The sequence below is a fragment of the Chelonoidis abingdonii genome, chromosome 23, assembly GCF_003597395.2.
Source record: "Chelonoidis abingdonii isolate Lonesome George chromosome 23, CheloAbing_2.0, whole genome shotgun sequence".
NCBI lineage: Eukaryota > Metazoa > Chordata > Testudines > Testudinidae > Chelonoidis > Chelonoidis abingdonii.
The window spans coordinates 10,730,673-10,743,876 of record NC_133791.1 but is presented as its reverse complement, the minus strand read 5'-3'; the positions used below and the strand labels follow the sequence as shown (position 1 = coordinate 10,743,876).

At 46.5% G+C, this 13,204-nt stretch overlaps 1 protein-coding gene across 5 annotated transcripts in view; it reads right to left on the bottom strand.

Moving 5' to 3' along the window:
* Window positions 1–2,987, bottom strand: part of PIK3CD (phosphatidylinositol-4,5-bisphosphate 3-kinase catalytic subunit delta) — a 38,289-nt gene extending 35,302 nt beyond the window's left edge. For 3 of the 5 annotated variants that reach the window (XR_012654780.1, XM_075060332.1, XM_075060334.1), the window contains exons 1-2: window positions 2,446–2,987; window positions 1,261–1,424 (exon numbers count right to left, since the gene is read on the bottom strand). Coding sequence is in view for 4 of the 5 variants with exons in the window: in XM_075060332.1 (XP_074916433.1) it covers window positions 1,261–1,401 (141 nt within the window). In the remaining variant the exon portion in view is untranslated. Of the gene's footprint in view, window positions 1–1,260; window positions 1,425–2,440 lie in introns of all 5 variants that reach the window. The other 2 variants (XM_075060333.1, XM_032775472.2) reach the window with 2 other exon arrangements.
* Window positions 2,988–13,204: the final 10,217 nt, after the last annotated feature.

Here is a 13,204-nt window from a genome sequence, read left to right as displayed (position 1 = left end):
AAAGAACTTCTAATAATCTGGCACCATGTGTCTGTCTCTGGCGCTGTGTGAGTCATCTAAGCCAGGCTGCTACTGCAACGAGAACCTTTTCCACTCTGATTTTTGCTCAGTGAATTGAAAAGGTAATTTCATTTCCTCTACTCTTCTGTTCAGCATTTTATTCCTCAAAGGAAACACCGAAAACTTTTCTTTTTAATTAAAGTTCCCAATCACCATGACACAGCTTCTGCTGTGCCAAAAAATAAGGATATGTCTACAATGTAATAAAAGACCCACGACATGGCCGCAGCTGGCATGAATCAGCTGACTTAGACTTGCAGGGCTAAAAATTGCAGTTTAGACATTTGGGCTTGGGCTGGACCCTGAAACCTTGCAGGAGGGGTGGACCTCAGAGCCCAGGCTCCTGCCAGAATCCGAATATCTATGCTGCTAGTTTTAGCCCTGCACCCCAAGCCCCATGAGGCCCAAGTCAATTCACCTGGGATCTGAGACTTGGTACCATGGAATTTTTTATTGCTATGGAGACGTACCCTAAAAGGGAAGTCACAGTAGAGAACAACTACAGAACATGTGACTTCATCAAGAATTTGTATTCAGCTTCCCGGGGAGGATCTCTCTCGCTGGCCCACAGAAGACCATTGAGACTGAAAGGCTCAGGGTGGAGAGTGGCTGCTCTGGTGTGAGAGTGAGCAGTAACAGAATATGGGAATCTTTCACCCCTCAGCTGCTGATTCAAATTTGGCCCATCAGTAGTTACTCAAAAAACTATTACCATCTGAGGGCTGACGTGAAACGAGTCAAGTTCCCAGTGGACTGATGCCCATCACAACTGGCACTGTAATTACACGCATCCAACGAAGTGGGTATTCACGCACGAAAGCTCATGCTGCAATATGTGTTAGTCTCTAAGGTGCCACAGGACTCTTTGCTACTTTTACAGATCCAGACTAACAGGGCTACCCCTTTGATATTTGTAATTGCCCCGTACATTGGCAACCTCAGCAGCAATGCCAAGGATTGACAAGGACTGTGGAGAGAGCATCCCAGAGGAGGGTCCCTCCAAGTCAGGAATGAGGCACTCTATTAGCACAGTGTGGGAGAAGTCTGCATTGCTGCCGGTACACGGCTAAATGGCGTTGCGAATTCAACATCTTTCCCAAGCACTGAGCTCACTTAAGAAAAATGCCCTGCACACTTGTAAAATCAATCCCAAAAGTGACTCTTTAGCCACGGGGTGAGGCCTGCAGTAAAGGCTGGTACCTGTTTGATGGTGCCCAAGCTGGCATTGCAGGATACAGAGAGATTCAGGTATATTCCTGTAGGCAGCAGGAAGTCCACCTGGATGGTTTGGTTTTCTTCCTTGGACCAGAATTCAACAGGGCAATAGATGCCTGGGGGCATCCTGCTCACTTCTTAGCTACAATCTGCAACAAAGGGAGAAAAAGGAGAATTATTTGTATTGCAGCAATTCCTAAAAGCCCCAACAAGACCAAGGCGAAGCTCTGACAAGACCAGATTATTATTTCCATTTAATGGATGGGAAAACTGGGAATTCAATCCAGTCTCCAGAGTCCAAATCCAGTGCCTTAAAAAGAGACATCCTTGTTCAGGTCCACCCAGATGCTGCCATGGTTATAGTTCAAAGCATCTTCTACTTAGTCATTTAAGAATATGAAATACTTGGTGTTACAGCCGGGCAAAAAATATTTAGTGAATGGTAAACGTGCCAAAAAATGAATTTTTCTGGGCACCAAAACTGTTTGCAACTTGGGATCAAATTCTGTGAATAGTTTTGGTCAAAAAAACAAACAAACAAACAAAAAATGCAAATAAAACCCCCACCATTACCTGATTTTTTTTTCCAGAAATGTCATTTCTAGTGGACATTCTCTTTTGTTAGTCAAACTTTTTTGGTTTTGTTTTTTCCTTTGTATGTGTTTCAGTGCCCAGACCCCAGGAGTCCCAACTCCCAGGCTGACATCTTATTCCCTGGACCTCACTGTCTCAACCCCAACTTCTATCTTCCAGAGCCAAGTTCCAGGTGTACAAGGACGAGCTGGTGCGGGTCCAGATTATAAAATTTTTTAAGAATAAAAATTATTTTGTTTTTAAAAGAATAGGGGGGAATAAATGCACAGAGTGCGATGGCCAGGATTTGGGGTTGGGGTGCGAGGACTGATTCTGGCTTTATCCCTCCTGCCTTGCAGGAATGTGTAATTTGCTCCCCACACTATGAATAGCAGGAGAGAGTCTGTCACCACACACTCCAAGGACAGCAAAGGGCCTTAGTCATTAACCAGAAGCTGCAGACTGACTATCCCAATCCCCTCACTTTAGGGTTACCAACCCTCCACGATTGTCCTGTAGTCTCCCAGAATTAAAGATTATGTCATGGGATGAAACCTCCAGGAATAGGTCCAACCAAAACTGGCAACCCTACCTCACCTGGTTTCTTCTTTGGGGATATCTAATCCTGATCAGGAGAATTCATCAGTTTCCACCCATTTATCCAGCAGGAAACATCCACAAGAGAACATAGCTTGGATTAATTTACTCTGTTGATTACAGTCAGAAAAGCGTTGTTCTCATCTGCTGATCTGTGCAGTGAGTTTGAAGGTGCTGGGTATAGTTCCTGATCGGCAGATCCCCACATCACATCAGGGGTGGCTCCAGTTAGCCCTTTAGGAAACGTCTACACAGCAGCTGGCAGCATGCTTCCCAGCGCTTTTCAAGCTAACATGCTAAAAATAGCAGTGTGGCCACAACAGCAAAGGCAATGGCTCAGGTGAGCTATCCAAGTACCTACCCAGAGGGTCAGATAAGGTCGTACTAGCAGTCTCAGCCAAGAAACCAAGGCCTGACTGAGCCACAGGCTGAACTCCCTTCTTGCTTGCAGAGGGGATTCCCTTCGCATCGGAGTGAGGCACAATGACTGTGCTGCATGAGGAGAGCTCACCCTATAGCTTCTCACGCTGTGGATAATCAAGGCTTTGGCTTCTGTCAATCTGACCCCTTATGTTGAATTTGCTGTTTACAACTCAAAAAACAGGATCTGCACCTGACAGAAAGGGGTCGTGTTTGGGGCAGCTAGTTCTCTCCCCCTTTAATCTGAGAGGGGAACACTGGACTGCAGGCTGCTGAGGCCAGGGAGGATCCCCAAAGCATCTAGTGAGCTGCTTGTAAGCCAGTCTTATGCATAAATGTGACAAGAGAAGCCCAGAATCTTATCTGCCAGTGCCTGGGAGCGCAACACTTCCCCATCAGCAGTGAGGTAAGGATTCCCAGAAACACGAGCCATGTTTTATCTGTCCAACTTCTTTAAAGCACATGCTGTATCACACTGGGACCGGATGCAGAGACCACAAGCAACCCATGTGTCTAAAAGAGGGAGGGAAGGAGCAGGGTTTGTGAGTTCAAGTCAGGCACAACAACAGAAATGATCCTGCTCTCCTATCCACTCACTACCAGTGAGAGTAGCAAACTTCCAGGAGCCCCACCCGCAACCTTCACTTCCTCACTTAACCAACACGGTTCCAGTGCTCTCCGGCAGGGCGGCAGCGGGCAGGCGGGGGGTGACTCCTTAGCACAGCTAAACTGTATTTTACATCCCATGTGGCATCCTGGAGGTGTGGCTCAGTGATCCAGACAGCTGGTGTGAAATACTGTACCCAGACTCCCTAGCAGCACAGCAGGGCTAATTCAGTCCTTTGTCCTCCCAAGGAAGATAAATCGAAGACCATACAATGAGTGATGCAGAGACTCCGCAGCCCAGGCCTTGAGTAACTCTGCCTGGACCATAACACCACCATAGTGCCCAGAGATGGTGAGTTAGGAGAAAGAATTCATGCGTCACTTGTGTCATCCCCCCTCAGAGCATGCCACAGAAGGGTGATCCTCAGCCTGGTCCCTGGCTTGTGTCATGCTCAGCTGTGGACACAAAACACAACAACAGGACTTCCCTCTCCATGGAACAACTCTGTGGCATGCAGTTTACTCAAAGCGTAGCAGCAATACTTTGGGTCATCACCTTGAGCTACCCATATTATATGACTCTTTACACAGATTGCCTATAAAGCAGGGTAGGGTGGGGTGGAGGATTGAAGTTGCTGATTTCGGCTTTGAAAGCTCTGGTAGGCCCTGGCTCTGTTCCAGACATTACCTGGTGGGTGTGCGGGCTTGTCCGCACCCTGCCACCAGAAAGCCCATCTTATGCTCCTCCTGTAGCATAAGTGGTAGGGCTCTGAGCTGGAGACCTACAGTTCAAGGCCTGGAAATCTTTGAAAACCACTAGGGACAGGTGTTAGCTTCTTGGCAGGTGCTCAGGTACTACAGTGATACAAGAACCGGAATTACGCTAGAAAGAACCCCGGCTTTAGCTGTGGTGTTCGCAGTTCACTCACCCTTGAGGTTCTGGTCCTTCTCTTCCCCAGACTTTTAAATAAAAGCCCCCTCGCAGGTGCTGTTTTAAACATGACCCATGTCCCTGCCTTGGTCATTCCTCCTCCCTACTTTTCCTTCTTCCCAACCCTGTAGCCACTCGCCCTGTCAACCTGTATTCATTTAAAATGTTACGGGGTTTATTTATTATTGTTTGATGACATTGGGCCAGGTTCTGAACCCCACCCTCCCAGCACCCTGAACACACTGACCATGGCATTTTGGTAAAAGGCCAGGAGCTGGGATGGGTGTCCTTGAGCCAGAATCCACCACTCCACCCCCTTGTGCAGTGTCTTCCCTGCCAGCCTGTTGCTTCTCCCCACTCCAGGAGGGCTACACGACTGTCACAGTGTCTGATCTTTCATGCTGAGGGATCCCAGGGCACTTCACGGACCATGGAAAAATATTAGCAAGACCTGCCCAGCAGGAAAGCTTCTTTTGCTCTCCCCATCTCCTACACCCAGCCCTATGTCATCAGTCTGCCCCGCTGAACAACACCTGAGAGCCAAACCTGGCACACATATGATGAGGGCTGCAGGATGAAGGTATCTATGGCATTTACTTGGCTCCCATAATTTTATCTTTGTCCCTCATGATCATTAATGCATTTACCCTCACAGCACCCGGCAAGGGTGGACAGTTCTATTATCCCCATGTCACAGACAGCAAGTAGGGGCACATAAAAGATTAAATAATTCCCTTAAGGTCAGTCAAAGTTGGTGGGAGAGCAGGGAACTGAACTCTTGTCTCAGGCCCCAGGCTCATGCCCTAACCACTTAAACACTCTTCCGCCCTGGGTGTGTATTTTAATTCTTTGTCATGTAGGGCCTTGACTGTAGCCCTTTCTGGGATATACACAGTTTTGTCACCACACCCATTTGCTCAAGTGGCAGAAAGATGCTGTGATGGACAAGTGCTATAGAAAAGCCAAGAGAGAAACAGGCACAAAAGGCTGCATCTCCTCCCTGCACAGAGCTCCCCAGAACCTTACAGAAGTAAAACAGTATGTGTATAGGCCACAGACACACAGCACAGCAATGAAAATATACCACAAGCATCTCCCATTAGAACACAGCCCCCTCATCCTCCAGTGCTTCCTCATTCACTGTGGGAAAGAACCTCTTTCCTTGACCATCTGTGCACAAAAGTCTCTTACCCTGGGGGCGGTATTTTAGCACATACACCCCCGCTCCACATGTGTTTGCCTAATAAGAGCATCAGTGAGATGTCCTTTGAGGTAAGGTGACTGTATGTCCCAAAGGGAAAATGGGACACCACATGGGGCTAGCCCAAGCCCTCCTACCCGCCCTCCCTGCACAGGGCTGGCCTAAGCTGAGCGCCCCAGCCCCACTCCCCATGCAGGGCTGGCGACGCTGCTCACTGGAGCCCAGACATTCCCCCCTGCAAGGCTGGGGCTGGTGTCGCTACTCGCTTGACAAATGCCCACTTTTGCCAAAAAAAGTCGGGACGGCCAGGACAGGACTTAAAAAAGGGATTGTCCAGGGCTCTGCTTTGGCTGACTGGGCTTTTCAAGTCCTGCAGTAGCTGCCTGTTGGAAGGGGCTCTGTACAATCTGCAGCACTAGAGGGGCTACCCCTTTATGGGTGCTGCAGGCACGACTGGGTGTGTAGCACTAGGATGAAGGGAAACATATTTTGTATTCTTACACCTTGAGATGGGCAGGGCCCCAGCAGACTGAGGGGCAAAGCTGCCCTGTCTTTACCCCTTACCCTTCTGTAAGGAACAAGCCTGTCTGATGGGGACCACAACTAAGGCTAGCAGGAGGATGTGTGGGAGAACCCATGCAGGGTAGGAGACAACCAGGTTGCTGCTGGATTCTTGAAAGTGACCTGCATGTCTGAGGAAGGTTTGGGCCACGACCACATCCTCTGCGCAGAGGTGCCAATCACCCCGGCAGTCTTTAAGACAGACAAGTTCCTATGTGACAGAGATGACAAAGCTTGAACCTCCCAGTGGGCACGGAAGAAGAGGCATGACGCCGCCTCAGTTCCCTAACCTCTCCTAGAAGATTAGGCCTCCGAAAGACAACCGATTTTACAAGGCGATTAAGAAAAGCCCATCGCCACCGCGCGTTGATGGCTCCCAAGCTTTCATCACAATGTGCTGACCATGAGAACAGCCACACTGTGGAAAAATTATATTAGAAACGTAACCCAACTGTGGGAGACTGGGTTGGTAATGAGATACTGAGCTTTCTCCCCATGGCTCCAGTCGCCAGTTCAAAGCTAGCCCAGCAGCAACCAAGAGATGGGAACAACTAACGGTCTTTGCACAAGTTCCTTTGTAAAATGAATGGTGAGGGGAGTTCCTAGGGGACACGTCACCAAAGCGATCACTACTGGCCCTAACTGGCTCTCTTATGGCAGCCTCGTGGCCCGCTGTTCCACTTTATAATTCCTAGGGGCCTTGTCTTCACTAGGGGTGCTCTTACTTGCAGTTAGCTAACACAACATGAAATCCTAGGGAAGACAAGGCAATCATAGTTTAAAACACAAGTTGGAAATGGAGGTTAAACCTTAAGCTCCCCCACAGCCTTCATCTCACCCTACTAACCCACATGAAAGCTGCAAACTGCCCTGCCTTCACTAGGCTTCTACCTCGTGTCAGTCACCATGAGATTAGAATGCCCCCTTCTTCTTAGTGCATTTGCACCACAAGGGCATGCCAGGGCAGGGTTGAAGTACATTGGTGAGACAATGTGGAAAATACCTGCACTACAGGATAGTCCCTGAACTGGTATATTGGGGTAGCATTTGCAAAACTACATTATTTGTTGCCATGCTATACACATTAGTACGACATACGTATGGGGCTTCAGTCATGTACTATGAGTTCAGACCATGACCCAAGGACAATGTCATCACATACAGAGCTCTTCTTTATGCAGCACATTACATAAAGAGACACTTCAAGTTATCCAGTCACTATTGAGCAAGCAAGCCCGTTGAAAAACAAAAAACCCATCTCCTCCTACAAAGCTTATCAACCACAGCTTCAGTGTGTTTACAATATGCAACCACTCCGGGGGTGAGAAGAAGAAGAAGAAGAAAAAAAAAAAAAAAAGAGAGAGATCACAAACGGCACAGTATTACACAAGCCTCCACGATGCTGCACCAGGCAGATGTGAATGCTCTGACGCCTACAAATTGACAGCAACATTGCGAATCCCACGATTGCAAAAATACCTTTCAAGTTTGTAAGAAGTGCCTCTTGCAGAGCTCATAGGTGATGCATGTAGAGTAGGGGACAGCAAGACGTGACTTTCATGTTAGGCAGTGACGGGGGTGGGGAAGATGACCAAGGGAATTTACACCCAGACACACACATGCACACCCTTCCCCCATCCCCCAACTCTGATGAAAATAGACCAAAGTTCCTATTTTGGCTCCATTCTTGCAATAAGTTCTGCACAGACACATCACCGTCGACTCGCCCACCACGAGCTCACTGCAAGATGATGGCCTTTGTGGCTACATTTGCCCATTAAAGTTTTAAGTCATCTACGACCAATTAACCTGGCAAATGTATTTATTTATTTAAAGTGAATTTCACGCTGCTGAAAGGTGCCAGAACAGCTTCCCTGGGGACTGAATTCATCTCCCTGTGGCAATGCAAGCTTCCCTGGCATCATCCCAGCAAGTCCATCTATCCATACCTACAGAGCTGCATCTCGGCGCAAGAAACCCTTCCATTCTAGGCCTCTTTACTGAATCTTGTCATAAAGGCAGGAAGGACTCTCTGTTCTCCTACCAAAAGTACTGACACCACCAACTCATTTCACACAGGCCACTACTGAACAGTCATCAGATGGTGACTTACTGGTTGCTGTCAGCCAGGGCAGTCCTTAGGATTTATGGGGCCCTACGCAGCATAATTAAACTGGTGCCCTTATGCCCAACGGCAGCCCAGACTCCCAGACCGGGGGGAGAACGAGGCAGCAAAAGATACCAAGCCGCTCAGCCTGCCTCACGGTGGTAGAGAATCACAGTTCCCCGCAGACAACCCCATACTCTCATCCTCAAGCGGAATGCACGTCACCTACGTATTTGGCTCTGTGAACACGGCCCCTGCCTAAGGAGACGGCAGCATTCCGGGAGCCGCCCCCCTCTTACCTGCTGTCACGGGCAGTGGGTGAAGCCTCCCCAGCCCACCTGTGGCCCCGCCCATATTCTACCCTGCTCTGCCCCAGGCCCCGCCCCCACTCTGCCCAGGCCCTGCCCTCTCACCACTGTCTCCCTCCTCTCTTCCCTCCCTGATCACTCTCTTCCAGTCAAATCCCAGAACGCAAATGACATTTGAAAAAAAAAAAACCCACTCTTCTGCAATTTCTTTCTAAAGAAAATGGAGCATGTTTTCCACTGCATGCCAGAAAATGAAGACTGGACATGCAGAAGGTACCTAATTAAAAGCACTAAAGTTGGGAATCAAAAAATGTCAGTCACAGGTTTTCTGATATACCCTGGAATTTGTCAAGAGAGTTATTTGCAAAAACTTTGCAGTTAGAGCAAGTCAGCTGTCCTGCTGAATACAACATTAATTATTATGGAATACATGATGCAGCTCTTCTCTGTTTTACATTTTCTTAATCAGTATTTCTAAGCTGGTTTTATATTTTAAATATACTCTTAAGCCTTCATAAAGTACTCATTCCAGATTACTACATATTTAACTCACTGAAACAAAGACATTAATCAGTTACAGAAGTTTAGTATATTCATAACAAAGTTCACTGCTTTTAGAAAAACTGAACTCTAATTTACTTTGTGTGATCTCCATAACAATAGACGCTTATGAAATTTCACCAACTTTAAAAAATATGTTTCTAAAGATTTTAGGCATAACAAAGGATTTTATATCTTACTAAGGTACTGATTTTGCTGGAGGGTTCTCTTAAAACTAGTTCATCAAATAGTCAGAAGTAAAGAAAGGGAAACTCTTTTGTCCTGCTATCTGGCAGGAAAGGGGTGTTGTCCCTTTAAGGGCTCTCTTCAAGGATTTTTTAGAGATGTGATTTTATCATCTTCAGCAACACACTAATTAAATATTTTTAAAGCAAATTTTAACTAAAGGTCCTGTAGACTAACATGCTCTGAGTAAATTACAGTGATGCACAACTGTTTTTGTCAGTAAATTCAGAAACTAACAGTACATACCTGGGGGTTGGCAAATGCCTGTTAAATGGCTCTTTAACAGTTTCATTGTTGTGCTAATAGGGCTGGCAGGCTGGAGGCTTTTTCACTTTTAAGTTACTAGATCCCCTCCGGAGTAAGAGTCACCAGGTTGCACCAGTTAGCCGGGGGGAGCCTGCAGGAAGGGTCAGAACAGGGATAGGAAAACGCAGATTGTTGGACACTAAGACCCAGAGGTGCCCCACACAATCTGGTATGCCTAAGGAGGGCCCTGCAGTCAGCCTTGGACAGATATATGCCAGTGGCCTACTGCGGAAGTTGCTGCTTCAGTTCCTCCTTAGGAAGCCCCTGAGGAACCCAGCCCACATCGTTGTGGGAGCGTTAACACCAAAGACTTGCCCCTGGGCTACAAAGAGCATTCTCTTTTGGGAAAAGAAAGAACATTTATGCTCATCAAATTTTGCTTATATCTTACAATTTCTATTAAGTTATTTATGAAAGGCCCAGACCCTACGGTCCAGAGCTCAGTTGTGCCTAAAGCCATGTTTGTGCACCCCCAATCCCTGGGACAACCAGGAGCTTGATTGACCCTCAACATAAATTAGAGCTGCCACAGGGCTACTCTAACTTCTGTTGCCATCCATCATATTTTACTTCCTCTTAAGGTCTTTGGTGCCCTCTCCAGTATCTGGCCTAGAAACTAAACACAAAAGTTTCTCTTACCAAAGTTAGCTTCTTATCCACACAGGTAAAACTCTCCTCCAAGCTCTCATCATCTAACATTTTTATTACTGCAACTTCTCTCCGGCTCTGACAAATGCAGTCTTGCCCTGCTCATATCCATTCAGAATACTGCCACAAAGATGCTTTTCTTAGCCCACCACTTGGATCATATCACTCTCTTTGAATCCTTCCCTTTTAAGGTCCTTCACAGTCAATCCCCACCCTACCTAACATCTCTCCTTTGCTATCAAGCTGTCGATGCTCCCCTCCAACCTGCCCATGATGCCAGGCGCCATGGCCCACTTCTTACTTTTTCAAACAAGCACCTTTGTGGTTTCTCCCCTGCTGCCCCATATGCCTGGGAGGTGCTCTCAGTACAGATCTGCAATGCTTCGTAATTATCCACCTTCAAATCCTTCAACCCTCTCCTTTGCCATGATACCTAAAGGAAAAAAATCAACAACAGCAACACTGAGGCCTTGGCTACACTGGCGCTTTACAACGCTGCAACTTTCTCGCTCAGGGGTGTGAAAAAAAAACACCCCCCTGAGTGCTGCAAGATACAGCGCTGTAAAGGGCCAGTGTAAACAGTGCCGCAGCACTGAGAGCACAGCTCCCAGCGCTGCAAGCTAATCCGCATGAGGAGGTGGAGTACGTGCAGCGCTGGGAGAGCTCTCTCCGCGTGGCGCTCCACCACACTCACACTTCAAAGCGCTCGCCGCGGCAGCACTGTTGAAGTTTTGAGTGATAGCCAGTACCTGACGTTGGTTGTGGTAAAGACTATTGCCTATCATGAATGATCAATACTGTCTCACTGTTCACTTATATGCACCCGCCCATCGTTATTGTATTCATCCAATTGTCTCATTTGTTACTTCAGTTTGTATACTGCTTGGGGTAGGGTCTTTGTTGTGTTCAAACGTGCCAATCAGGTGCTGGTCTAGACTACGGATATTATGGTAATATAATTAATAAAAATAATTAATAAGAAGATAATAATGTCCAATGTTAATTTCTTCAAAATCCTCATTGTACATGTCTACTCGATTTCTGTCTATTTGGACCAACCCATAATTCTGAAACTTACTTTTACCTAAAAATAAAATCAAGGAAGAATCCCATCTTTTCCTGTCTGTCAAACCACCTATAATTTAACATTCATATCATTATATTCTGCTGGTGATATTCCTGCACTTCTTTCACTATAGCATTTGCATCCTTTTGCTGTTATACATATAATGCCTATCCACTATAATGTTCTATAGTCAGTGCTTTGAATTAAAGATGAAGCACTTGACAATAATCCCCTTATCCCTACGTTATTGGTTTGGTTATCAAACACAAATATTAAACTGACGGCATGAGGGGTCCAATTCAATTTGTCCAAGATGCGCAGAACGAACTAATACCAGGAGTTCAGACGCTACAGACTGGTTTCTGACACTAGACAATGTTTCCTCCTTGACAGAAGAGCTGATGCTAATCCATTGCGTTCTCCGTTATCTCCTAGTGTTAATTATCAATGAGGAACAATCCAGTTGGTGACCATACGGAGCTCATAGACACACCCAATATGAAAGTGGATTTAATATTACAGTGATCTAATGTCTCAGCCCTGCAAGCAAACCTGTTGCTGAAGTCAAGCGCGAATTTATTATGAATTGGACCAACAAGTCAAGGGCCAAAGCATTCACTTCTACCTCCCTTGTTGAATCCTGCTCTCGTCTCATGCAGGAACTCTCTGATCTCCAGAGACTGTACAACTGCTCACACAAACACAATACACCATTAGAGCTTGCACAGGGATAAAGTAATGGAAGCAGACTCTGCTAGAGTAATCTGGACTGGAGCTACCTTGTTTGCATGATATGGCTAATGGGAAGGGCGTGGTCAGCAAGGGAGAGATAGAAAAGAAGTCCTTATGCATACAAGACTGCTCAAACTAGGGCTTCCTGCCCAGAATAAATAGGAAATATCAGACTGCCCAACCTCACTTACACTAAGGGCTGGTCTAGCGACGGGGGAAAAATCGATGTTGAGAACGCAACTTCAGCTACGTGGAAAACGTAGCTGACGTCGAATATCTAAGATCGGATTACTCACCGGTCCTACCACGGCAGGAGATCAGATTGTGCATGGGCGGCTCCCCATGTCGGATTCTGCACTCCGTTGGGGTTGGTGAGTTCCAGAATCGATTAAGCGGTGCTCTAGGGGATGATAATCCGTCTAGATGAGACTGATATTTCATCCCCGAGCAATCGATTGCAACCCGCCTATATGGCGGGTAGTGTAGACGTAGCCTCACAGACAAGCATGGGTGAAATACCAGATCCCTGAATCTAACCACAAGCACATGCAAGGGGGGGGAAGGGGGAGGGGGACGTGGAGCTCAGGTAAAAAATCATTTAGAAAAGGAAGTCTAAAGCCAAACAACATCCACCATCCTGGAAGTGACACACAATCAATGGGTTTGAGAGAGGAGGCAGAGGGAAAAAGCCAGGAGAAGTTAAAAAGAACAGCAGAAGAATAGTGAGGAAAATTAACTGTCTAGAGCAGGGGTTCTCACTGCAAGTTTTTTGGTGGCCTCAGAGTGTGGCCACCAAATCTTGCTGGTGGTCACTATTACAATTTTCCGTAAAATTATTAATTTAGGAAAAACAAATAAATATGCACACATTCGTGTCCAAATCAGTTATTTATGTAGGGTTTTTATCTGCACACTCAATAATAATAATGTACAGTTGTCTCTATTCTTTACTGGACCTAAACAGAATAGAAACACAAATAGGGTGTTTTGCATGTTCTTGCCTTTTTTGTTGTTGTTGTGTGTGTTTGGGGTTTTTTTGCTTTTTTAGTTGTTTTTTTGTTTTTTTTTTTAAGACTTGCTAGCTAGT